Below are 24,609 nucleotides of genomic sequence, written 5' to 3' on the forward strand. Positions count from 1 at the left end.
CAGAGAGGAAAAACGGGGGCAGTGAGGGGGTCTGGGCGGGGAGGTGGGCTCCTCTCAGGGAAGTCCCCGGAGGTGGCGCCGACACCTCGACTTCTGCCACGTGCAGCCATCGTGTGGCAATCATCACGTGGGTCTTAGACCCGCGCCCAACCCAGGTGAGGATGAAGCCCGCTGCCTGGGGGCGTGGGTCTCTCCTTTATCCCGACTCCCCCACTGCGCCCCTGGGCTGGAGCGGTTGTGCCCCTGGTCTGAGGATGGGGCAGAGGCCTGGAGAGGTCAGACTGGCCTGGCTCACAGAGTGGGACTTCACCAGGGCTCCCGTATCCGGGCCCTGGCACCACCCTCCAGGTGCCCCAGTGGAGGCCCCACGGCGGCCAGGCTGCTGCCGCCGTGGGACGGTGGGGCGGCCTCGCTCTCCTCGCCCCTCAGCTGCTCACCCAGCACGTTCACGGTGTGCAGCCTGGCGTCCTCACCGGCCGCGTTGTGGGCCACGCAGGTGTAGGCCCCCGAGTCCGAGGCCCTCAGGCCCTTCAGCACCAGGGAGCTGCCGTCCAGGTAGAACCTGCCCCGGGGTGGGAGAGCCGGGAGCAGGCGCGTGAGGGCCTGCAGCCTTGCCTCCTGGGGCGGGGATGTCACAGGCTGGGTCTTACCGGAGGTGGGGGCCGGCGCCCTGGCCCAGCGGGCGACCGTCCTTCAGCCAGGCCACGTCGGGCAGTGGCTGCCCGTCAGCCCTGCAGTCCAGCCGCGCCTCCTGCCCCTCCAGGACGCTGTGCTCCCGCGTGGCGCCCGAGCTGCGGATCCGGGGGGCCACTGTGGCAGAGGGGGCGTGGTGAGGCCCCGGGGCAGTGGCTGGGGCCGGCATGGGGGTGGGACACGGGGGGCGCATGGCGCAGACGTACCAAGCACGGCCACCACGAAGTCCTTGCGGGCCTCCGCCTGGGCGTTCTTGGCCACACACGTGTAGGTGCCAGCCTGGTCTGGCCGCAGGTGACTCAGCTGGAGGCGGCCCCCCCGGGAGACCACACCACGTGCCACACTGCTTTCTGTGGGATGGAGGGGTGTGGCAGGACTTCACCTGCTCAGACCCACCGCCCCAGGTGCCACCACTGGGCCCAGAGAAGTCTCGTGACTCCCTCAGAGGGCGCCTGACCCCGCACTCACAAGGCTGGAAAGACCCTGGGAACCCTTGAATCACCCACCCCTTTCTTATGCTCATAGGGAAACTGAGGCCCAGACATGGGCAGGGCCTCTAGCCATTTACGTCACGGCCTTCCCCAGCCTGGACTCCTTTGATTGCTCTGGTCCTTACAACCAACCCCTCCCTACTTCCTTCACTGGGGACATTTCTTCCCAAGGGACCCCACTCCCTTAATTTTTTTATTTTTATTTATTTTTCTGGCCACGCCGTGTGGCAGGCGGGATCCTAGTTCCCCGACCAGGGATCGAACCCGTGCTTCCTGCATTGGGAGCTCGGTGTCTTAACCACTGGACAGTCAGGGAAGTCCTCCCATCCCTTTAGAGTCCAGGACTTGCTCCTCTTCCTGTTGACTCTCAGGCCCACCCCTCATCTCCCGCCCTCCTTCCAACCTTTCCCTCCCTGCACTGATCAAGGTGGACCAGCCACTCACTGACTCCAACATGAGTCCAGTGACGGGCTTCCCCTGGGCCTCTGCTCAGGCTGCACCCCTCCCCAAGCCTAGAATGCCTCCCCCTCATGTTCTCCAGCAGCACCTCTGCCCTAAAGCCTTCTCTAACTGTACCAGTCCAGGCTGGTCTGCCCTCCCCCAGATCCTCATCTGTCCAGCCGGTCTTTCAACACAAAATGTATTGAGCAACTACTACATGTCCAACAGCGAGAGAGCTTGAGAATCAAAGATGAATGAAACATGGTCCCTGTCCTCAAGGAGTTCAAAATACATCAGAGACAGTGACACAGGTACAATCCTGTGGGCCCAGCCCTGTGAAACCCTGATGGAGCATGGAGAGACCAGGCCAGGCTTCTGGAGGAGATGAGTCTCAGCTGAGACCTGAAGGTGAGTCTGAATCAGCCAGGTGAAAGTGGAGGTGGTCCGGGGAGCCTGGGATGAGTATTTCAGGGGGGAAACAGCACGTGCCAAGAGCTGGAGCCAAGAGAGAACAGGGTCCACAGCAATTCCACTCCCAAGTATACATCAAAGAGGAAGGACGGCACATGCCACACAAACACTCGTACACGAACATTCACAGCACCCTATCCATCATAGCCAAAAGGTGGAAACAACACAAATGTCCATCAACTAGTGGATGGATAAACAGAACATGATATATCTACACAGTGGAATGTTCAGCCATAAAAAAGAAAGAAAAAAATTAACTTAAAAAAGGAATGAAGAATTGACACATGCTACAACATAGATGAACCTTGAAGACACGATGCTAAGTGGAAGAAGCCAGTCACAAGAGGTCACGTGTTGTATGATTCCACGTGTTACATGAATTGTCCAGAACAGGCAAGTCTATGGAGACAGAAAGTAGGTTAGTGGCTGCCTAAGGCTGGGGCGGCTGGGAGTGAAGGCGATGGGTCAGGGATTTCCCTTGGGGTGATAAAAATATTCCAAAATTAGGTTCTACTGTATAGCACAGGGAACTATATTCAATATCCTATGATAAACCATTATGGAAAAGAATATAAAAAGAATGTATATATGTAAAGCTGAATCACTTTGCTGTACAGCAGAAATTAACACAACATTGTAAATCAACTATATTTCAATTTTTTAAAAAAGAAAAAAATAAAATAAAATATACAGTTGGAAAAAAAATGTTCCAAAATTGATTGTGGGGATGGTCTGTGATTATACAAAAAAGAATTGATTTATATGCTTTCATTGAGTAAATTGTAGAGTATGTGAATTACATCTCAATAAGGCTGTTATTGAGAGAGAGAAAGAGACAAACAGACAGACAGACAGACATAGGCATATGCAAGGAGTCAAGAGCAGCTGGGTCTGTCTGGAGCACGCAGCAGGGCAGGGAGAGGGGGGCTGGCCCCAGCCCCGAGGGGCCTCCTGGGCTGTGGTTCTGAGGACTCCAGCCACGAAAGGATTTTCAGTTTCAGCAGACAACTGACCCACTCAGAGCTGCACTTTGTGATCCCTTCTGCCCCGGTGGAGCCTGCATTGGAGGTTTGGGTAGACCCAAGAGACCAGCGTAGGGGCTGCTGCCCTCACCCAGGGGTGTGGACAGTGGTGGCTGGAACAGGAAAGACTATGGATGGAGAGCAAGGCTGGCACCGGAGGCATTTATGTTGACAAGACGAGGTGTCTACTGACTGATGGGTGGGTGGGTCGGGGGAGAGGAAGAGAGCAGGGCAAGGTTGAAGGCCTGGATGGGGGTGACCAACAGCTGGGCCGAATGGAGCTGAGTTACTGGAGAAGGAGCAGCTTTGGGGGCCAATGCCAAGCCCAGGGTCGGGCCAGCTAGACCCTCAGCACCCACTCTGCATTTCTGTCCCGTGGGAGCTGACTATGGATACAAACACAACAAGCCACTGAGCCCCCACACAAATGGTCCTCAGTGTTGGGATTGCAAGGCCAACAGGGTTGAAAGACAAATTGGGGGGAATGGGACCAACAGGGCGCTGCCAGCTTTTGATTTTGCCAAGTAAGAACCGTTAATAACCAACTACCCCTTCTGCTTTCATTGCCATTTCATTAAATAAAGGATACTTGGCACCAAAAAGATAAGGACGAATGCACTCACCAACAGGCATTCTGTCTTTCAGCCAAGTAACACTAGGTGCAGGGACCGCAGTCACGTCACAGCTCAGGACCAGGGGGCTTCCAGCCACCTGACTCACGGTCTCCGTCTTGGGGTTCTCAAACGTTGGGGGCACTGCAGGAGAGAAGTCAGATTCCCTAAGAAGTCAGATTCCAGCACTTTCTAGACACAGTCATGACAGACCACAGATGGAGCACTTCCTGTGTGCCAAACAGGCAGTTACTACTTTTAGCTCCTTCTACTGAAGATAAATCTGAGGCTCAAAGGGATAAAGTCACTCTACTGAGTCCCACAGAGCAAGTCATTGGCAGAGTCCTATTTGGATCCTGGTCTTTTCAATTCCAGATCTTGGGCCCTAAACACTCAGCCACACCTTCCCTTTCCAGCTACGGCCCTTCGCATCCTTGGCAACTCCCTGTGCTGCTACGGGTACCACAGCGATGCTCGCAGCCTGGTCCCCAGCTTACCCTGGACCGTGAGGATGAAGGCCCGCACGGCCTCCCCGGCTGTATTGTTGACTCTACAGCTGTATAAACCTTTATCCGACACCTGGGACAGAGAGAGCACATGATGACAGTGTGCGGCTGTAGTGGGGATACCTACGGCTCCCCCAAAACATCCAGGTCCCAGAACCCTCCACAGCAGGGACTCCCCAAATATGCTGGTCCTGCCTGGGAAGCCAAAGGGGAGATGGGACCCTCTGGCCTTTCCCAAGAGCCTTAAGATGCAGGAGGGCCTCCCAAGAGCCTTAAGATGCAGGAGGGCCGATGGAAGGTGAGTGCACAGGATCCAGACTCCACCCTTCCCTGGGGCTGCATGTCTGTCAGTGGAGCCTGGAGGAGAAGGTTCCCTCACTGTGGGGATGGCGCTGAGTCAGGAGACGGAGCCCGGGTGCATTTCCAGAGGAGCAGCAAACGTTCATCCAAAGAACACTTGTGAGTGTCTAATCCATACCAGGGAGGGGCGTGGGCAGGTGGAACAGACTCCCAGGGAGTCATAACCAGAGGGGCCTGGAAAGGCTTCTGGATTCTGGGGCAACAGGAAGGCAGATCCGCTCAAAGTCATTCTGTGAGTCAGTGTGGAGCCGGATCTGGGGCCCTGTGCTCTTCCCACGTCTCCCACCCCAGACGGTGCTAATCACCTTGGATTGGGGTCCTGCAGGCCAAGGAGGCAGCAGCCCCCCCATCTTGCCACCCAGCTGCCCCCCACGCCCACCCTCGGCTCACCAGGACCAGGAGGCGACATTCCCAGGGCTGCCCACGGCTGCCCGCACCACCAGACATCTCACCTGGGTGTCCTGGATCTCCAGCCTCTGCCCACCCAGCAGAGCTTGGGTCCTCTGTGCCAGGACCAGGGGCTGCCCGTCCTTGTGCCAGGTCACGGCTGGCTCGGGAAGTGAGTCTGTCTCGCAGCTCAGGATGGCCTTGTCCCCCGCCTTCACCAGGACCACATCCTGGGGGCCGCTGGGAGCCTGCCTGAAGGTTGGGGGAACTGGGGAAGGAGATGAGCTGAGTGAGGGGTGTGGCCTTCCCCGTGTCCTCCCTGGCCCCAGCCGTAGGCTAACAGCCTATGGAGAGACAAGGTCATGCAGTGGACCCCACCGCAGGGGATGGCACAGACCCAGGGAGCTAGAAGAAGAGAATCCAGGCCAGCATGCCAAGGGCCTGCTGGGTGACCTGGGAAAAGCCTCTTGCCCTCTCTGGGTTCAGCCTCCCAGTCGGGGGAGATGCTATGACAACCCTCCTAGGCTCTTTCCTACACAGGGCAGGCCCCAGCTAGGTGAGGGCCCTCCATGGGGGTCCACGGGCCCATGGCCCTCCAGCAAACCAATGTAGAAGCTCCCACCCCAGCTGTGAGCCCACAAGACCTGGCACGGTGCCGGGCGCACAGTAGGTGAACAGGCACAAACGAATGAACTTGCCCCAGGGCTTGAAAGAACCCTCCAGGGAGTGCTGGCTCGTGACATCTTGGGCCAGCTTTTCCCCAAGAGGATTCTGAAGACCAGAAGCCCCCAAAAAGGTTCCATGCGGAGAACTTCGTGATCAATCAGGCTTGGGAAGGGCCCTTCCTGGGCCAGCTCTGGCTATCATCCTGCTGTCCCCTCCTCAGCTTCACAGCTCACGGGGCACCAGGCACTGGGCTAAGGGCTCACATACCATCATCTTACCCTTATACCAACCATCACCTTACAGATAAGAGACCCGAGGCTCAGGGAGGGGAAGTGACTTACCCAAGGTCACAGATCAAATAAGTGCACAGCTGAGTTTCAAACCGAAGCATGTCCAAACTCTAAAAACTAGGATCTTAACCACCATGCCCCCCAGATACCACTGCAGCAGAGGGCACAGGGCATCCCAGGCTCCCCCAGGGCCGGCTGCCCCTCTCCTGCCTGAGGGCGTGAGGGCTGATTGAAGGAGTCGGGGCAGTACAGGTGGGGGGACAGACAGGACATACCCAGCACGCTAAGCTGCACCAGCTTTTGGTCTCGGCCGGCGGCATTGAGGGCCTCACACATGTACATTCCAGAGTCCGATGGCTGTGCCCGAGCCAGCTGCAGCGTGTGGGTGCCTGCCAGGGGTGGGGGAGATAGCCCCTGGCACCAGCGAACAGGCCCCAGCACCCAGACCCCACGCCCACAGTCCTAAAGCCCTCCCAGACATCCAGTCCGGTCCCAGGTTTGGGGAGGCAGCTCTGCTTTCCCACAGAGCCTCAGAGCTGGGTCCCCAGCCTCAGTTTACTCACCAGGCAGGAGGAAGACTTCTTCTCCCAGGGAGAGGGCCCGGCTGTCCTTGTACCACGTGACTTCGGGGCTTGGGTGAGCGTGGACCTCGCATGGTAAGGAGACGCTGCTGTCGAGGATGGCGGTGACCTGCTCCAAGTTCAGACCCGCAATTCGTGGTGGGACTGTCCCCGCGGCCACCAGGATAAAGAAAGACACATGACAACGCATACCGGCAGGGAGCGGACGGCCACAGAGTGAAACACAGGGCCTTCACGAGCTGTTGGCGCTTCAAACCTCACTGTGCAGCAGCTCCTATTTGTCATAACCATCTTACAGCTGCGAACACGGGGGCTTAGAGATCAGAGAGGGAGAGTCACTTTTCCAAGGTCACTCAGCTGCTCAGTGGCAGAGCCAGAATATCAATTCAGGTTTGAGTCCTAGACCTTGAGTAACACCAACATCCCTCCGCCCCTGAGGCCACAGCTGCCCCACATCTGGAGGCAGAGCTCATGGCCACTGAGAGGTATATGTGTCACAAGAATGCAGAGGTTGAGAGGGCCGACTCCAGGGCGGGGAGACCCCCACTGGGTGACTTCTCTGAGTCTGTTTCCACAGCCCTAAAATTGGGCTAACCGCTCAGCTTTGAGTCCGGGGAAAGCACTCAGCCCCACGCCAGGTACACAGTAAACGCGCAGTCATGGTGCTGTAAGGCCTCAGAAGAGCCATTCGTCCGGCAGCCTCCGAAGCTGCTTAAAATTATCTAGTGATCAGGGTCCCCCAGCTGCGCTCCCGGGGTGCGGCTGGCGCAGGCCCAGAGCCCAGGACACTGGAAGGACCGAGGCGCTGCGTCTGCCCGCACGGTGAGTCCTCGGAGCGCGTGGGGCAGACCCAGAGCACCAGCCCCTCCTCAGCTGGGGAACCCAGGGGGCTTCCTGCTCAGCCCAGCTCACCTTGCACCCTGAGGGTGAAGAGCTTCTCCGCGGAGCCCGCCGGGTTCTGGGCCACACACATGTAGCTGGCAGCGTCAGACACCTCTGCCGTGGACACCTGTGGGTGCACGCCACCGGCCGGATGGCTCTGGGTCCCACCAGGAACTAGTGTGAGGGTTCCCTCCCACCCATTCCAGGCACGGCAGGGACCAGCAGGAGCTCCCTCAGAAGACCACCTTTGCCTACATGGAGCAACGCTTAGGGGGTCACCCCACAGCCATCTAGGGCTGTCTGTGACATCTGGGGGATGTGAAGCTGAGGGGTGATTCCCTGTAGCAAACTAGCTGGTGACCACAGTCCCCTCCCCCAGCCCCACGGAGGGTGCTCTGTGCGGTGTTGGACTCCAGGGGTCCCGTGGGGCTGTGTCTGGACACTGGGTGGCCGAGGAGCTGCCTGAGGTCCTAGGTGCTGGGCACAGCTCTGTAAGCGTCCAACGGCATTCCCGAGGAAGGCTGCCCTGTGCCGTGCCGGGCTCCAAGTGTGGCATGCCTGTGCGTCCTTTCCAGGTGCCATGCGTAGCCCAGCAAGGCTGCTCACGTACGATTATCTGGTGGGCTGAATTAAATCCCAGGGGCTCCAACATGGCTTCAGGCAAAGAGCCTCATTTGGCACAGAGAGTGGTTAGCTCATTGGTCCTCAGACAAGCAGCACTGAGTCACAGCAGTCGCTGCCTTCAGCCCGAGCAGGGGGTCGCCCTGACCTGCAAGACTTGCCCGTCCTCCAGGACCTGCAGCCACGGGCTTGGGGAGAGAGGCAGCCCGTTCTGGAGCCACGAGATGGTGGGCACAGGGTTGCCCAGGGCTGGGCACTGCAGGCTGACGGTGCTGCTGGCGTTGACAGTCACCTCCTCCACCAGCTCCTCTGTGTCACCCAGGATCACAGGTGGGGCTGGGCGGGGGGAGAAGAGGGTGAGGAGCGGGCAGCCCCCCTGGGAAAGGTCCCGGGGGGAGGCGGGCGTGGAGGCAAGAACACCACTTGGTGCCGGGCACTGGCTGGGGCTCCTTGAACCCTGCCCACCAAGCCCTCCCAGGCCCTGCGGCAGCTAAGGAATCTGGGGCACAGAGAGGGCTGTGATTTGCTCAAGGTCACACAGCTAGGAAGCAGCTCACTTGCAATTTGAATCCAGTCCTGTCTGGTTTTAGAGCCCAAGCTCGTAACCCCTACCTCACCAACCTCTGAGTACAGTAGGACTGAACATGCTCTCTTGGACCCACTTTGGGAGGGGGCCTCTCATGGGACCTGTAGACATGAGACCACGCCCCCCCCCCACCCGCCCCAAGGCCGGGCCACTCACTCAGCACCAGCAGCTGGTAGTGAAGCCAGTCCTCGCCCACCTCATTGGAGGCCTTGCAAGAGTACCTGCCGGCATCTTCCGCACGTACTAGGGGGATCTGCAGGACCCGGCCTCCTGCGGAGACATGGAGACAGAGGCCTGAGCCAGGGCAAGGAAACCCGCTCTTCCCCATGGAGGGGACCTGGGACACATCACTTCCCCACCCCCGCCACTCCCGTTCCCCGACCTCATGTGTGAAACGCAGAGAATCGCCTGCTCTGCTCAGGTCACGGGTCAAGGGGATCAAATGAAGCACAGTAGCAGCTTACTCTGTGCCAGGCCCTGGGCTGAGCATTTCCCTGGCCTCTGACTCCGTGTGCTGTTACTACTCCCATCTTACAGATGGAAAAACTGAGGCTCCCAAAGAGTGCCCAGCAGTGCTGAGCCCAGCTCCTCATTGAAGGCAGAGGGAAGGGGCAGAAAGCTTGGCAAATGTCGGCAGAGGCTCTCAGGAGGCGGTGGTGGTTGGGCGTGGGGGCAATTGGGGGGCATCACCTGGGACCCTCTGTGCACAAGAGCCAGCCAGGGCCAGACCCTGGCATCTGTGGGGCTGGAGCTGGTCTCTAGTGGAAGCTGGGCTAGGGTCGCTGTGTGCTCAGGACTCTGGGTTGGGGGATCTCTGACCCAGGATGTGGTGGGCTGTGAGCAGGGTTAGAACCAGGGGCTCATTATGTGCGGAGCCAGGAGACAGTACCCGGGATTTGGGGAGGCAGTGGCCATGGCTGGGGGAGGGATCACTCGATACATGAGGGTAATCTGTGATCAGGGCCAGAATTAAAGTCAGCTGTGACTGTGACCACTGTGTACCCAGGATTAGGGGTCAGTGGCCAGGGCCAGAGGCCAATCAGCATGTGACTGAGCTCACTGTGTCCCCAGATCAGAGGGCAGTGCCAGGTTAAGAGGTCAATCGAGCTTTCAGTAAGCATTGCCTCTCCCAGATCTCCAAGGGGCCACCTTCTTCTGCAAGTACCAAAGTACCAACCCTGGAATGACCCTGTTCATCCTGCAGCCCACGTCATCCCCCTCTGCTGGACAGCGCCACAACTGGCCCAAGCCTGACAGGACCCGGCAGGACCCCATCCGGGCTCTGCGTCTCAAATACCTCCCAGTTCTGGGCCACCCTAGGGAAGCCAGGCATTTCTAAGTCCCATCCCCGGAGCCTTTTAATTCAAAGTCATCCACAAAAAACTATTCTGAAATAAAGCAGTTGCTTACAAAAATTAAATAACCTTAAAGGAATATTTAAAGTTGTAAGAAGAAATTTAAAAGGTCACATAAGCCATGAATTTGGACTCTGGGTGGTCATCAGAGCCCAGTGAGAGATTCTTCAGCATCTGGGGTCACGAGATCTTAATAACGGAACCGGCCACACCTCCAGAGAAAGGGGCCAGGACATTACAGATGTTGAAGCCCAGAGGAGGGCACGGCCGAGATGAGAACCTCTGTTCTAAAAACCAGAGGCAGAAGGGGACCCCACTCTTGCCTTCAAACCGGTAAAGAACTTCTAGCCCCGGTTTACAAAAGGCAGCTAAGGTCCAGAGTGGTCACGTGCCCTGCCCGGGGTCACACAGCAAGCAGCGCACAGGAGAGCTCAAGGACTTACAGAAAGGCAGAGGAGACCAGCTCTGATGTGGGCGTGACCCTGGTGCCTGCCTGCAAATGCCCTGCTTCTCTGTGCAGCCCTGGCCTACCTTGCAGAACAGACACCCCATCTGTGGCCGAGAGGGGCTGCTCTTCCCTGTACCAGGTGAGCTCCGGGGATGGGACCGCGTTGGTGTCACAGTACAGGTAGGCGGGGTTGTTCTCCACGATCTCCCGGTATTCCGTCACCCCACCCCGGGCCTCTTCCTCCCGGGACAGGGTCTCAAAGGCTGCACTGGCATCTCCCACCTTCTGGAACACAGGGGGTACTGGGGAGTGGGGGACAAAGACATTAGGACCCACAGCCGAGGGACAGAGATTCTCTTCTCAAAGAGATTCCCGTCCCAGCCTCCCCCAGGCACAGAAATTCCACCGTTTGAGCCAATCCCTTCAGTCAAGGCAGTTTTTAAATTCACTCATTCCTTCAACCAGTGTTTACTGAGCAACTACTATGTGGGGCACTAGGATAAGTTTCCTCTCTCTGGAGCTCGTGTCTAATGGACTTAGTCTTGTGACACGCTGGTATTTCTCAGAGGAGAATGCCAGATACTAAGCGTTAGCCAGAGTGTATGCCTTGGAGCATGGAGGCCCCCCATCACTGGCTTTTTGAACTGGGGGGGCCCTCAAGGTCACCTGATTTGATCACCCACATTTTACAAAGGTAAAACCGAGGCCTGGGGGGCAACGATGGCCTTGTCACAAGGTCAGTTCATGAAAGAGCCCAGGCCAGGGGCGTGGGGGCCAGGCATGCAGACAGCGATGAGACCAGAGCCCTCCCGCCAGGCCACCCCAGAAGCACTGATACTCCCCACCCCCAGCTATGTGGCCTCCCGGTCCTACTGGCCCACGCCCCACCCCTCCCTGTGGCCCTACACACCCTGGATGAGCACGTTGAAGTCCTGGTCATCCTCGCCAACCACATTGGTGGCCACGCACACGTATCGCCCGGAATCTGAGACCTGCGTGGGCCGGATCTGGAGTAGCTGCCCTTCACCAAGGATGTGGACACGCTGGTTGGTGGTCACGGGCTGAGGGTGGAAAGAGGGGAAACAGACATCAGAAATGCGGGGCAGAAAGCCCCCAGACGAGTGTACTTCTATTTTCACACAATTTTTAGAATACAACATAAAGTGATAAGAACACCCCGACAGTTTTGTAACACCAAATCCATACAACTTAAAAATTAGAAGAGGGGCTTCCCTGGTGGCGCAGTGGTTGAGAATCTGCCTGCCAATGCAGGGGACACGGGTTCGAGCCCTGGTCTGGGAAGATCCCACATGCCGCGGAGCAACTGGGCCCGTGAGCCACAACTACTGAGCCTGCGTGTCTGGAGCCTGTGCTCCTCAACAGTGAGAGGCCCGCGCACCGCGATGAAGAGTGGCCCCCGCTCGCCACAACTGGAGAAGGCTCTTGCACAGAAACGAAGACCCAACACAGCCAAAAATAAAAATAAATTAATTAATTAAAAAAAAAATTAGAAGAGAATTCAGTGGGTGAATATAGGGTTTAATGTTTGTGAGACTTGTTTCCTATAAAGAGTTGAATTTCTTATTAAAATACAAAGGGCGGGGCAGGGCCCAGGCCAGCTCTGGGACCTGATGCCTTGACTGCCTTTTCTGGAAGCTTCCAAGCAGAGGAGGGTGACCAGACTGAGAGCCTGAGGCCGCCAGGGGGTCCCGGGCTCACCTGTCCGTCTTTGTACCAGCTGATGGTGGGTGGGGGCATGGCCCAGCACTCGCACTCCAGGGTCAAGGTACTATCGACCTTGGTCTTCACTTCCTTCACGCCGACCTCCCCGGAGGGGTCAGCTTTGGAGATGGAAGGGGGGACTGAAAACCACAAAGCAGTCTGAGGAGCCAGTCAGCAGAAGACGTGTTGAGACCCTGCGCTCCCCCTGGTCCCGGCTCTGTCCCAGAAACGGGGTGTTGGCTCTCTGAGAGTGGAGGAACAGGGACTCTGGAAACCCACCCGCTCCTGGGGAGAGATGGTTACGGGACAGGTCAGGTCTGAGGTGGGGGGATTCCTGGGGTGAACTCTGGGAGCCCTCTTGGGGGTACCAGGTCTCAAGTTGTGGGGTCTCTGGTTGTACCACAGTGTGAATGGCAGAAGGAAGCCAGGACTGGTGTGGCTCTGGGCGTCCACGTGGCCCAAGTCCTAGCTCACTTGTTCCCTCCTCCTAGGTCCTCGGCCCTAAAATGACTTGAGCCGGCCCTGGCTGGCCACTGACCATCAGAGGAGACAAGCCATGTGAAGGCATCTGGGGTGTCAAAAGCAGCCCTAGGGTTCCCAGGCCGCCTCCTGCCCACCCGACTGGTGCCCTGGAGGGTCCCTGACTCACTGAGGACTTCCACGTGGTAGTTCTTCATGGCCTCGCCAAGCTCATTGGTGACCACGCAGGTGTACTGGCCCGCGTCTTCCTTCTGGGCATTCAAGATCTGCAGCCCGTGGGTGCCTGCTTGGGGGGCGGGGGGCAGCGGCCAGGGTCACCCCCAGGCATTCACTTAGGCTCCCTTCCTCTGACCCAGCCCGATGACGCGTCACCTGTACCCTCTCTCCCTCCTCCCTGCCCCGAGGGCGTCACCTGGGAGCAGCTGGATGTTGTTCAAGCCCTCCAACGGGGCCCCATCCTTCATCCAGGTGATGGTGGGGGAGGGAAAGGCCAGCGCCTCGCAGATCAGAGAGATGGGGTTGTTGATGGTCACGGTCACCTCCTCGTCCACACTGTCCTTGCTCACTCCCAGGATGGTGGGAACCACTGCGGTGGGGCAGGGAGCGTGCTCGTTAACGGAGGTCCCCCACCCTGGGCCCAAGGACCCAGAAAAGCCTCAGACCCTGGTGCTTGGCTTCGGTGCTTTTGCTACTTGCATCGCACAGAGGTGAAACTGAAGCTCAGAGGAACCACGCGCCGTGCGGCCACACTTGAACTCAGGCCTGGGTGACCCAGAGCCCAGGCTCTCCATCACTAAGCAATCCCATAGGTCAGTTGTGCCTCAATTTCCCCAATAGTCTCTTAACATCCAGAATCTACTAATTTAACCAGAGCCTTCTCAATTCTGTTTGTGGTTCCAATTTTTACCACTCTCTGAGCAGAGGCGGGGATGGAGTTTTACTCCCTGCTGGGTAGGATAGCTCTGCTTTCATTGGTCCCCAAATTTTCTCTTTCAGCTCTCGCTGGGGACCCTCCCTTTTACCAACAGCATTTTAAGAAACAGATCTGTGCTCCTCTCAACTTCTAGACCCCTGTTTCTCCTAACGAGACAGTTCATGCTGATGGCCCTTGGGAGACTGACTGCCTGGGTGTGAGCCCCAACCCTGGGGCCTGGAGTCTTGTCACCTCTCTAAGCCTCAGGCCTTCATTGGTGACATGGGGACAAACACATCTCCCACCTCCTAGGGTTGTTGAAAAGATTCAACTATTCAACTAATCAGGCCTGTCCAAATGCCTGGCCCATGGTAGATGTTCAGCCAATAGAGCTGTTATTATTATTTTTGTTGTTGTTGACATGGAAGAAAAAATAGTAAAGTGCTTTGTGGGAAGCTGTCTGTAAGGAGCTGGTCACCTTAGTACCAGCCTGCCGGCACCTAGGGCAGCCAGAAGATGCTTAGCACTTACCCAGGACGCTAAGCTGGAAATGTTTGGTCTTCTCTCCTATGGCGTTGGCCGCAATACAGGAGTAGTGTCCTGCACTAGACAGGTTGGCCTGGAGGACCTGCAGGAGGGCTCCATCTGGAGAGATGCGGTGGGCATCTCCGCCAGCCAGGGGCCTGCCATCTTTGAACCATGTGACCTTGGGCTGTGGGTGGCCTGTATGCAGAGGGGAGAGGCAAGTGAAATGCTTCAGCAGGTTTCGACCAGGTCAAACAAGAGGTCAGAGGCTGCTCCAAGATGGGGCAGGGGACGTCAATTCTCCATCCTAGTCCAGAGACCCATGCAGCAGGGCAAGACACAGAAGCAGCCACCAAGCCTGGCCTGGGCCCTTTCCTGTGTGCTTTGATTGCCTTTTCCTTACCCAGGTTGTGGGCAGGAATGGCTTGGTACAGACAGGCAGGACAGAAAGGCAAGTTATCCCTTCCACCCATCCATCCATCCATCCATCCATCCATCCATCCATCCATCCATCCATCTCTCCCAGCCCACAAGCATTAATGGGAGCCTACTCTACTGGGCACTGGGGGAACCATGGTGACAAGGTAGCCCTTGGTCCTCAAGGAGCTCAGAGCCTGGCTGGGGTACACAGGTGTCACAAGGCCACTATGGCTCCGTGTGGTCAGTGCTGGGATAGGGGAACACTGGGACCTGTAGGAGCCCATGGGCCCAAAGGGTCAGCCAAGGACTCCTTGTGGAGGGTCCTGGAAGCTGAGCTCTGTAGTCAGATGAGGAGTAGGGAAGAGTGTTTGGGGCAGAGGCACAGAGAGTGCAAAGGCCAAGATGGTGAGAGACCCTCCGTGGGGAGCAGTAGGGCTGGGGGCAGGCAGCCCAGATCTCCGGGGACCCCCTCCTTCTCGCAGCTGCCTCTCACCCTTCTTCCAGCTCACTGCGTGTGCCCCTTACCCGTGACATTGCACATCAGGTGAGCCGTCTGCCCCTCGGGAACCTTGATTGCCTCCTCCAGGTCCTCGTTCTCGATACTGGGAGGAACTGGGAGAAGCAGGGAAGACAGACACTAACTGACCATGCTGAACAACCACGGAGCAGGAAGCTAAGAGCCCATGGCACCTCTCTTCCATTTCCCCATCCCCTCACGCCTGCCGCCACGGGGCTGTGAGTTTCATAAACCCTAACCCTAACCCCAACCCTAACCCTCAGCAGCCGGCTGAGGGAAGTACCAGTGCCTCTGGGAGAAGGCCCTGATCAGAGGAAGGCAGTTGGGTGGTATTGAACATCTTTTCCCCCTTTCATCTGGGGTTAGTTCTAGCTGTTTCTGGAAAGTTCTATGGCAGCCTCAGAGAAGAGGTTGCTGATGAGGCAAAGAAAACAAGGCTTGGCTTCTCCCTCCTGCCGATGCCAGACCCCACCCCCAGAAGCTCCCAGGCCGGAGGGAAAGGATTGGTGGGTGCCCATGAGAATGGGGCGGTGACACACCCAGGACCTCCACGCTGAAGTTCCTCCGCACCTCCCCAGCCTCGTTGCTTGCCAGGCACGAGTAGAGGCCTCTGTCTCGCTCCTGGGCCCGGGTCATCTTCAGCATCCAGCCACCTGGGGAGGGGGGCAGTGGGTTCCAAGCACAGCTATGAGCAGCCTTCTGTCCCAAGCTAAGCCCAGGCTGCCTGCCAGGAAGAGGAGCATGCCAGGCATTATATTTAGAGGTATAGGTGTCTGCCTCCCACAATGTTCCATTCCTCAGATGGGTAAACTGAGTCCCAGGAGGGTAAACAGATAGATGGAGCCCCCTGGACATTAGACCTACACCAGGGTAAACTTGAGGACCCTGTTCTAGTAAGAAGGATCTGTCACCTGGCTACCCTCTCTTCTGTGGGTTGGCTGGGGCTAAAAGGACAGCAATGGTTTATGTAGTCCTGGCTCAGATCAGAACCCTCATTCGACTCTGATGGACCTTGTAAAAGGCCACCTTCTCCCAAGGACCTCTCAGAGGTGAACCAGCTCCTCTCAGAGGAATGCAAGGATCTCCTAAGACCAGCCCAAGGAAGGCAGATACACATCATCACTGCTATTCTTGCACCCAGGGCAGACATCACTAATTGATCGCCACTCTCCTTTCTGCTGGGCCCAGATGCAGTCTCTGAATTCATACCATCACACTGAATCTGGCGGCCTCCACCAAGTGCTCAGAAGTGGTGCACAAGGGGAAACTTATTTACCATCCCAGCTTTGGCTGCATGGAACAACTGAGGGGTCATTGAGGCTCTGAGCTTCAGGGGGCCTGGAAGTCCCTGCAAGATTCTGATGGGATATTGCCTCTTGGGCCTCAGTTTCCCCACTTGTACTCAAGCAAGAACCATCACAAACCAACTCTGTGAGGAAGATGAATATTCAAAGGAGAAAGTGCTTAGATCAGCATTTCCCAAAGTTGGTTACGGTTCCATGCTGTTTCATAGGTGCCGTGAGGATTTTTTTCTGCAGGACCTATCAGAACCTTGACTATACAGATGGTCACTGTGAGTCTCCAGGAGAGCAGAACAGGAAGCCTTTTCCAAACTTATTTAAATCTGATTTTTTTTTCCTGGAGCACCTCACCTGACCAGTGTTCATGGGGACCAAGAGCTAAAACGGTTATCCCAACCAAGCCTGGCAGTGCAGGATCAGAGGTCACAGGCATGTGATGGACAGAGGTGGAGGGCCAGACCCGATAACCAGATACTCCCCTGACTGGCATCTTACCTGCCAAAAGGTAGGTGTCCTCCCCAGGGCTGACGGGTTCCTCCCCTCGGAACCAGAGGACCCCTGGAGGTGGGATGCCTGTGGCTTGACAGAGCAGCGTCAAGGGGCTGTGCAAGGCAGCCGTGACGTTGGTCAGTGGGTCCAAGTCTCCAATGAGCTCTGGGGGCACTAGACACAGAGAAGAAGCCGCATTCAGGATGCAGACGGGGGCTGTACGCTCCTGCTTGGCTCCCCACCAATGCCCTCCCCGAGGACCCCCGTCCCCCAGTCAGGTCAGCCTGAGGAGCAGAAGCGACAAGATCAGAGCTGCTCCCACTGAAGGGCGTGAGTGATGGCCACGGGCTGGGCTTTGGCATCAGGCTTGGGCCCCAGTTTCCCCGACCCCTCGTTCGAATGCCAGGAGAATTCGACAAGGACATGTGTAGAGCGCTTAGCACAGAGCCTGACACGGAGCAAAGACTGAGCAAACGAGACGGGAATTAGAGCAAAGGGGAACACCAGATGGGTCCCTAAATCCACAGAGTTCCATTCAGAAAGGAAGCCACACCCTATCAGGCAGGGATAGGTGGGCGAGGCTGGGGAATCCCAGCAATGATGGAGACATGAGAGGGTCCTCCCTAAAGGAAGCCTGCCCACCTCTCCCTCCTTGTCTCTCTCCACTCCCCGCCTCCACCCTGAGGCATGCAGTAGGAGCTCAGTAAGAGACTGGAATCACAAGGCTCTTCTAGCCACCATGAACGTGCTCCAGCCCTCCGCAGAGTCTGTTCCCTCTGCCTGGCACTCTTCCTCTCACCCCGGCTCCCGATGAACCGCTACTCAGCCTTTGCATTTCAGCTAAAAGGTCACTTCCTACAGGAAGCTGCCCTGACTGCCCAGGACAGCGGTCAGGATCTTCCTGATCTCTCAGGGACCCCCGAATTCCCCCATCACATACGAGTCATGCAGGATAAAGAATGCCCGGAACAGAGAAGGGGAGCAGCAAACACGGGAGACAGGGAGGGAGGGAAATGAGGGCTATTTGGAGCCAATCCTGATTTTGAGAGCAGCGTTTGCAGCTTCTTCCAACAGGAGCCCTACCCAGAGGGGTCTGACTCCTGGCAGAACAAGGGGGTGGCCCCAGGAGCACAGCTTGGGGACGGAAGCAGCCTTGCCTTCTGCAGTCTGGTCCCCTTCCTGCCCTCCTCCAGCAGGCCGCCGGTCCTCACCCAGCACAGAGAGCGAAAATCTCCTCTCGGCCCTCCCGGCCACGTTCTCGGCCACGCAGCTGTAGCGCCCGGCGTGGACAGCCCGAGCCCGCTGCACGTGCAGCCTCTGACCCTGGCTCTGCAGCCGCAGGCCAGGCTCGGCCCCCGCCGGCTCGCCGTCCCGCTCCCACGTCACCCTGGGCGGGGGGTTCCCTGTGGCGTTGCATTCCAGAGTGGCCTCCTCGTCCTGGACCACGGACACCTGTGTGTGGGGCTCCCGGGGGCCCGCGATCTGAGGGGGAACTGGCATGGGGAGAAAGCACGTCAGGGAAAGTGGGCCGCCGGGCACCAAACACGCGCCACATGCCAGGCTCTGGGCTCGCCCCCATTTGGCCTGTGTTCCTCCATGTCCCTCACTGGCTGTGTGACCTCAGTCAGGTGACCTCGCCTCTCTGGGCCTCCACTGTGCATCTCTATAATGGGGTCAGAAAAGTACCCCGTGGCCCCCTCTCTCATACCCTGTGAATCACAGGAAGGCCTGCCGTTTGGACAATGAGCTCACAGAACAGCCCTGAAGATTTGTGAGGGGTTTTCTTCCTTAGAAACCAGAGGCTTCCCAGACCGTAAACAGCTGTTAGGACTGGCCGAGGGCGGGGGATTATTCCACAGGTGGGGTTCTCCCCAAGATGCTGAACAGCATTTTTCTTGGTTTTATTTTCTAGAATGATTTTTACAAGGTTGAGATATTTAATTTCATCCTGGCAGGACAAGTAGATGGAGACTTATGTTTCCATCACATATAGGAGCTTCATATCAATTTTACATTTCTTTAGTTTCCAACTGTTTCAAGCTGTGTTTTTTTCCCCCTCTGGACCATTGGGGGATTCTTGGGATCACGTTGCCCCCTCTCTCACGCTGAGGTCAGGAGCTGTAAGAAGCTGCCTGGGGGTAGGGGGCAGTTGAAATGCCAGAGAGCTAAGGGGTAACAGGAAAGTGCTCTCATCAGCCCTGTTTTGTCTTTGCTTGGGTTTTGGGGTGACGTCTGTCCTGCCAGGGCACCTGGCTGCCCACCCTTTGGGCCCCTTCTGGCCCCTCCCGCCTGGTTCAGGTCATCCCAGCCTGACTCACCATGCACCTCCAGATGCTGGTCCTGGCTGCTATTTCCGGCCACGTTGCTGCACTCACAGGTGTACGTTCCCTCCTGGGCCGGCTGGGCCTGTGCTAGATACAGCAGCCGCCCCACAGCTGACACCTGCCCAAGGCCGGCCCCATCCATGGGCAGAGGCTGACCTGGAGGCATGAGAAAGAAGCCCCTGGTCCTTGGTCCTTCCACCTCGAACACTTGTCCTCCCATCCATCCTGGCCAGCTCCTGCTCATGCGTCAGGTGCCCACTTAGATGTCACCTCCACCAGGAAGCCTTCCCTGAGCACCAAATCTGATCCCGGAACCCACTCTGATCTCCCATAACACTGAGCCTCTGCCCAACACAGATAAGCCTGCAGGTGGCACGTCTGAATCCTGCCCTGGCGTGGGCTGTCCTGGAGGGCAGACGCTGCCTCACTTTCCCCCTGGGATCCTTAGAGGCTCTCTGGGGCCTGGCATATAATAGCGCTCAGTGAAGGCTATCGAATGAATGACCCATCCATCTAGCTACAGAGATGGGCGAGGGAGACCAAGCAGCTGGCACACCTGGCAGCAAAGAGACCCCGATGCAGGGAAGGATTTTGTAAAACAAGAGGCACTGAATTAAACACTAACTTCCAACATCCTGCACCTGTTCACAGCAGAGCGGCCCTCTGGGCTCTGGTCATCCATCAGCATGTGTCCCAGCAGGGGGAGGAGACTAGGTGGCCACATGACATTCTTCCTCGCTCTTACATTCTATTCTCTGTCCATGCTCTCTCCCCCGGTGACCTCGACTTGTCTTGTCACTTTTGGATTTATTCTTAGTCCAGACCTCTCTTCTGAGCTCCAGACACCTATGTCTGACTGCCCACTTGACAACTTGTTGGGTGTCTAACAGATCTCAAAATTAAATGCCCCAAACTCCCTATCTGCTCCCCCAAACCTACCCTTGCAGCCTCTCCATCTCGGTGATGGCAGAATCACTCTCCCGACTACCAGGTCAAAAGTCATTCCCCAACTCCTCCTTCTTCTTAGCCCCCATCCCAGCCGTCAGAAAATCCGGCCAGCACCACCTTTGAAATGCATCCAGACTATGGCCCCCTCCCAACACCTCATGGATACCCACCTAGTCCAAGTGCCAGCATCTCTTGCCCAGAGTCCCTGCAGGAGCCCCCTCACTGGTCACCCTGCTGCCACCCTTGCTCCCAATGCTCTATTCTCATCATGCTGGCAGGAACCATCTAGAGTACAAACCAGACCCCTACAGAAGCCCCATCTCACTCAAGGTAAAAGTTGAGATCCTTACAGCCTTTGATCCACCCCCATCGCTCAGGTGACCATCTCCTGCTACCGTCCCCTTGCTGAATCTGCTCCAGCCCCACTGGCCTCTTTGCTGTTCTTCAAACATGCTTGGCTCATCCCTGCCCCAGGGCCTTTGCACCTGCCATCACCTCTGCCTGGAATGCTTTTCCCTACAATATCCTCATGCTCATCCCTCACCTTCTCCACATCTGCTTGGTCAAATGTCCCTGGCCACCCAACTTAAAATTGCAAATCCCACCTCCCTCCCCCCCTCACAACTTCTCCCCTTTCCTGGCTTTTATTTCTCTCCATCGCACTTATCATGTCAGGTATTAAGTCATTTACAGGCATACCTCGGAGATATCATAGGTTCGGTTCCAGACCACCGCAAAAAGCAAATATCAAAATAAAGCGAGTCACGTGATTTTTTTGGTTTCCCAGTGCATATAAAAATTATGTTTAGTCTATTAAGTGTGCACTATTATGTTTAAAAAAAACAACGTACATAACTTAATGAAAAAGACTTTAAAATGCTAACCATCATCTGAGCCTTCAGCAAGACATAATCCCTTTTCAATAGTAATATCAAAGATCACTAATCACAGACCACCATGACAAACATAATTATAATAATGAAAAAGTTATAAATATTGGGAGAATTATCAAAATGTGACAGAGACCCAAAGTGAGCAAATGCTGGAAAATGTTGGGAAAATGGTATCAATAGACTTGCTGGAGGCAGGGTTGCCATAAACCTTCAATTTATAAAAAACACGACATCTGCGAAACTCAGTAAAGCAAAGCACAATAAAACGAGGTATGCCTGTACTAACTTCTCATTTATTACCTGACTGACTCAATCCACTGCTGTACGTCCAGCACCTAGAATGGGGCCTGGCACAGAGAGGCTCTCAACAAATACTGGTTAAATGAATGAATTCCAAATATTTATCGAGCACCTGTTTTGTACCAGGCACTGTCTTAGCCACTGCTGAATTCCCAGACAGTGCCTCGCAGGGCTCACGGGCTCACGGAGGAGCAGACATTGAAGGACTAAGGTGGGTAATATGACAAGCTAACATACAGGGGTGGCGTCAAGGAGGCCTAGACTGGGGTGGAGGTCAGGGAGGGCTTCCTGGAAGAAGAGACATCTGAAGTGAGGCCTGAGGATGAATCCAGCTCTCATTGGCTGAGAAGGGGCTGCAGGGCCTTCTGTAACCAGCACCCGCACCCCCTAGGGCTGTAAGCCCACCCACCTCCAACTCAGCTAGAGTGGGGGCACCCAGCGAGGGCAGGGAGCAGCCTCCTTGGGTGGGGCAATGAGGGTAGGGCTGGGCGAGGTCAGCCATCCTACCGTCCTTCCTCCAGGAGATCTTGGGGAAGGGGACGCCCCGACATTCGCAGGACAGCCTGGCGGGGTGCCCCTCAGTCACAGTCAGGGTGCGAGGCTCTGGTGAGGGGAACACTGGAGGGACTGAGTAAAAGAGAGGAGGTGAGGTGGGCAGGAAGTTGTGGGCTGGGATAAGAAAGGGACCCGGAGGGGAGAGGGTGGGGTGGAGGAGGGCTGTATCCTAGAACCCACTCAAGGCAGCCCCAACCCCAGGGCTTGAGAGCCAGCCCTAACAGGGGCAGGGGGAGGGACCCCAGCCCAGCCCGGGAGACCCTCACCCCAGACATTTAGGTTGTAGTGTTTCTCCGATCGGCCTGCCTGGTTCAGCGCCTCGCAGGTATAGCGGCCTGCGTCTGCCACCCCGGCTCTGTCCACCTGGCCGAGAGCAAAAAACAACCCATCAGCGGGGGCAGCACAGATGGGATTACCCCTGGACAGACTGTGTGACCTTGGGCATGTCACTTTACGTTGCTGAGTCCCCCCTCCCACCTGGAACCAGAGAGCAGTGGTGGCACCTGCTGCGCCTCTTGTACCGGGAAGTTTCTGGAAGCCAGGGCCTTGGTGGCCTGACACGGACTGGGCACAAATGGTGGCCCTGCCAGCCTCACCCCACTTCCTGTTCCGAGGAGGAGGCGGAGGGGACCCTGTCCTCAGGGGTCAGATCCTGACCTAGGCGGGCGATGGAGCTAGGCTGTGGCTTTGCAGAATGAAGGGAAGGAGGGGGCGGTATTCCAGGCAGAGGAAACCAAACAAGGGGGCTCAGAGTTGGGAATGATCATATCACAAGATGTAGAGGGGTGGGAGAAGGAGGGGCAGGCTGGAGTGGAGCGTTCTCCCAGCACCTTGGAAAGGTACTTCCCCTCCCCCAGCTGACATGGATGAGCTCTTCTCTGGGGCAGGTGGGACCTCACAGGCATTCTCTAGAACTCTCCCAGCCACCCCAGAAGAAAGGCACCAGGTGCTCACAGGTGAGAGACGGGAGGCCAGTGTGGTCAGAACACGACCCAACCCAACGGTGCAGTAGTCGGAAGGAGGTGGAGCTAAAATTTAAATCCAGGCTGACTCCAGAGTCCCTGACCCTAACTAACCCTTGCCTTGCTGGGTCAGATGAAGGGCCTTAAATGCCCAAAGGCAAGGAGGCTTTCAAACAAGGAGTGAAAAACGCATGGGGGTCCTGAGGGAAGTGCCCCACCACCACCACTGAGGGCTCAGTCCTGGGGCTTCGCTCTCCATCCATTTGGCTGGAAGCAGCTCTGATGGGTCCTGGGACTGGAGGGGCCTGTGGGTCACAGTGAGCTGAACTGATGCTCACGGGGGCACCTCAGCCCACCCTGTTCGGGGCTCAGCTCTGCTCACAGTGGGGGCCCCCTTGGTGGCCTGGGAGGCCGCACACCTCCAGCAAGGCCTTGTCTGCGGAGAGGCGGATGCCAGGCCGGGGCTCCAGGGGGCGACCATCCTTCCGCCAGCTCAGCACAGGAGGGGGCATAGCGTGGCTCGGGCACTCCAGGGCCACTGACTCGTTGGCCACGACGGACACATTCAGCTCTTCTCCAAGGATGCTTGGGGGCACTGCGGGAGGGGGCGGGGCAGGGGCTGTCTCAGCAGCCAGGAGCAAACACCAGGGATGGGAAGTCACCATTAGCATGAGGGCCCACCCCCTGAGCTGCAGCCCTCTTGCCCTCCCCTTGATGACCTTTAGAGGAGGCCCCCAAACCTGAATAGGATGGTGCATTATAACAACATCAATATCCTGAATATGATTTTGTACTTTAGTTGTACCAGATGTTACCACTGAGGAAAGGGCCCACCTGCCCACCTATCTACAACAGGGGAGTTCACACTCTAGGAGAGGACTCTGGGGGTCCAACTGACCCCTACATGAAGGCAGACACAGTCTCAGGCCAGACCTCCCACATCCAACCCCCGGGGATGCCCCAGCCCTGCCGTCTTGAGCCGCCGGCCTGCAGCCGGCAGAGTCCAGGGCCTGACACTCACTGTGGATGTGCAGGATGGCGTCCCGGCGGTCCTCGCCCACTGCATTCACGGCCACGCAGGAGTAGCTGCCGGAGTCGGAAGCCCGGGCACTGGCCAGCGTGAGGACCCGGCCCCCAGGGAAGACCTGTGGCCCAGAAGGAAGTCCACATGAGGTCAGGCCCTGCTGGCAGGCACAGCGGGCAGCTTGCCTCAGACCCCCGGGGCCCGCCACAATGCAGAGGAACCTCGAGCTCTACCCAGACCTCAGGACCTCTGCTGGCTGGTGGGGAATAACATCGGTCCTAAGAAAGAGTCCCCTGGAGTAGGGCTATGGCTAGGGAGCCCTTGAAATAGGGCTGGTCCCCAAGTGTAAGATGCACAACTGATTTCAAAGAGTTTGTACAAAAAGGAGAAGTAAAATGTCTGGTTAATGATTTTTTATAATGATCACGTGATGCAATGATACTTTTTGGATATACTGGGTGAACTAAAATGTATTTTTTTATACAGCTGTTTTTTTTTTAATATTCACTTTTTATTTGTTTATAAATAAATAAAGTAGCCAAAGGACACTTTTATTTATTTATTTATGCCGCACTGTGAGGCTTTCAGGATCTTAGTTCCCTGACCAGGGATCGAACCCGTGGCCCCTGCAGTGGAAGCAAGGAGTCCTAACCACTGGACCACCAGGGAATTCCTTAAAATGCATTATTAAAATTGGTTTCACCTGTTTCTTTTTATTCATCCTAATGCAGCTACTAGAAATTTTTAAATTACATATTCGGTTCACCTTGGTGGTGCGCGTTATGTTTCTGGAGACCACCTGGCTCTAGACTCCGTTCAGCAGCT

At 56.7% G+C, this 24,609-nt stretch overlaps 1 protein-coding gene across 1 annotated transcript in view; it reads right to left on the reverse strand.

Annotated features, from left to right (window-relative positions):
- The window catches only part of HMCN2 (hemicentin 2), a 154,508-nt gene that overhangs the window by 40,085 nt on the left and 89,814 nt on the right, over window positions 1-24,609 (reverse strand). The window contains exons 40-65 of the mRNA XM_082468057.1: window positions 23,782-23,905; window positions 23,180-23,355; window positions 22,065-22,161; window positions 21,751-21,870; window positions 19,097-19,258; window positions 17,990-18,271; window positions 16,785-16,952; window positions 15,528-15,641; window positions 14,997-15,083; window positions 14,058-14,249; window positions 13,026-13,199; window positions 12,783-12,896; window positions 12,131-12,273; window positions 11,322-11,472; window positions 10,495-10,713; window positions 8,765-8,878; window positions 8,171-8,358; window positions 7,432-7,528; window positions 6,502-6,663; window positions 6,214-6,327; window positions 5,048-5,250; window positions 4,227-4,308; window positions 3,742-3,873; window positions 900-1,043; window positions 651-810; window positions 438-562 (exon numbers count right to left, since the gene is read on the reverse strand). Of these exons, the coding sequence (XP_082324183.1) occupies window positions 438-562; window positions 651-810; window positions 900-1,043; window positions 3,742-3,873; window positions 4,227-4,308; window positions 5,048-5,250; window positions 6,214-6,327; window positions 6,502-6,663; window positions 7,432-7,528; window positions 8,171-8,358; window positions 8,765-8,878; window positions 10,495-10,713; window positions 11,322-11,472; window positions 12,131-12,273; window positions 12,783-12,896; window positions 13,026-13,199; window positions 14,058-14,249; window positions 14,997-15,083; window positions 15,528-15,641; window positions 16,785-16,952; window positions 17,990-18,271; window positions 19,097-19,258; window positions 21,751-21,870; window positions 22,065-22,161; window positions 23,180-23,355; window positions 23,782-23,905 (3,844 nt within the window). The remainder of the gene's footprint in view (window positions 1-437; window positions 563-650; window positions 811-899; window positions 1,044-3,741; window positions 3,874-4,226; window positions 4,309-5,047; window positions 5,251-6,213; window positions 6,328-6,501; window positions 6,664-7,431; window positions 7,529-8,170; window positions 8,359-8,764; window positions 8,879-10,494; window positions 10,714-11,321; window positions 11,473-12,130; window positions 12,274-12,782; window positions 12,897-13,025; window positions 13,200-14,057; window positions 14,250-14,996; window positions 15,084-15,527; window positions 15,642-16,784; window positions 16,953-17,989; window positions 18,272-19,096; window positions 19,259-21,750; window positions 21,871-22,064; window positions 22,162-23,179; window positions 23,356-23,781; window positions 23,906-24,609) is intronic.

Source organism: Balaenoptera physalus (genome assembly GCF_965194825.1).
Source record: "Balaenoptera physalus genome assembly, chromosome: 7".
NCBI classification, from domain to species: Eukaryota; Metazoa; Chordata; class Mammalia; order Artiodactyla; family Balaenopteridae; genus Balaenoptera; species Balaenoptera physalus.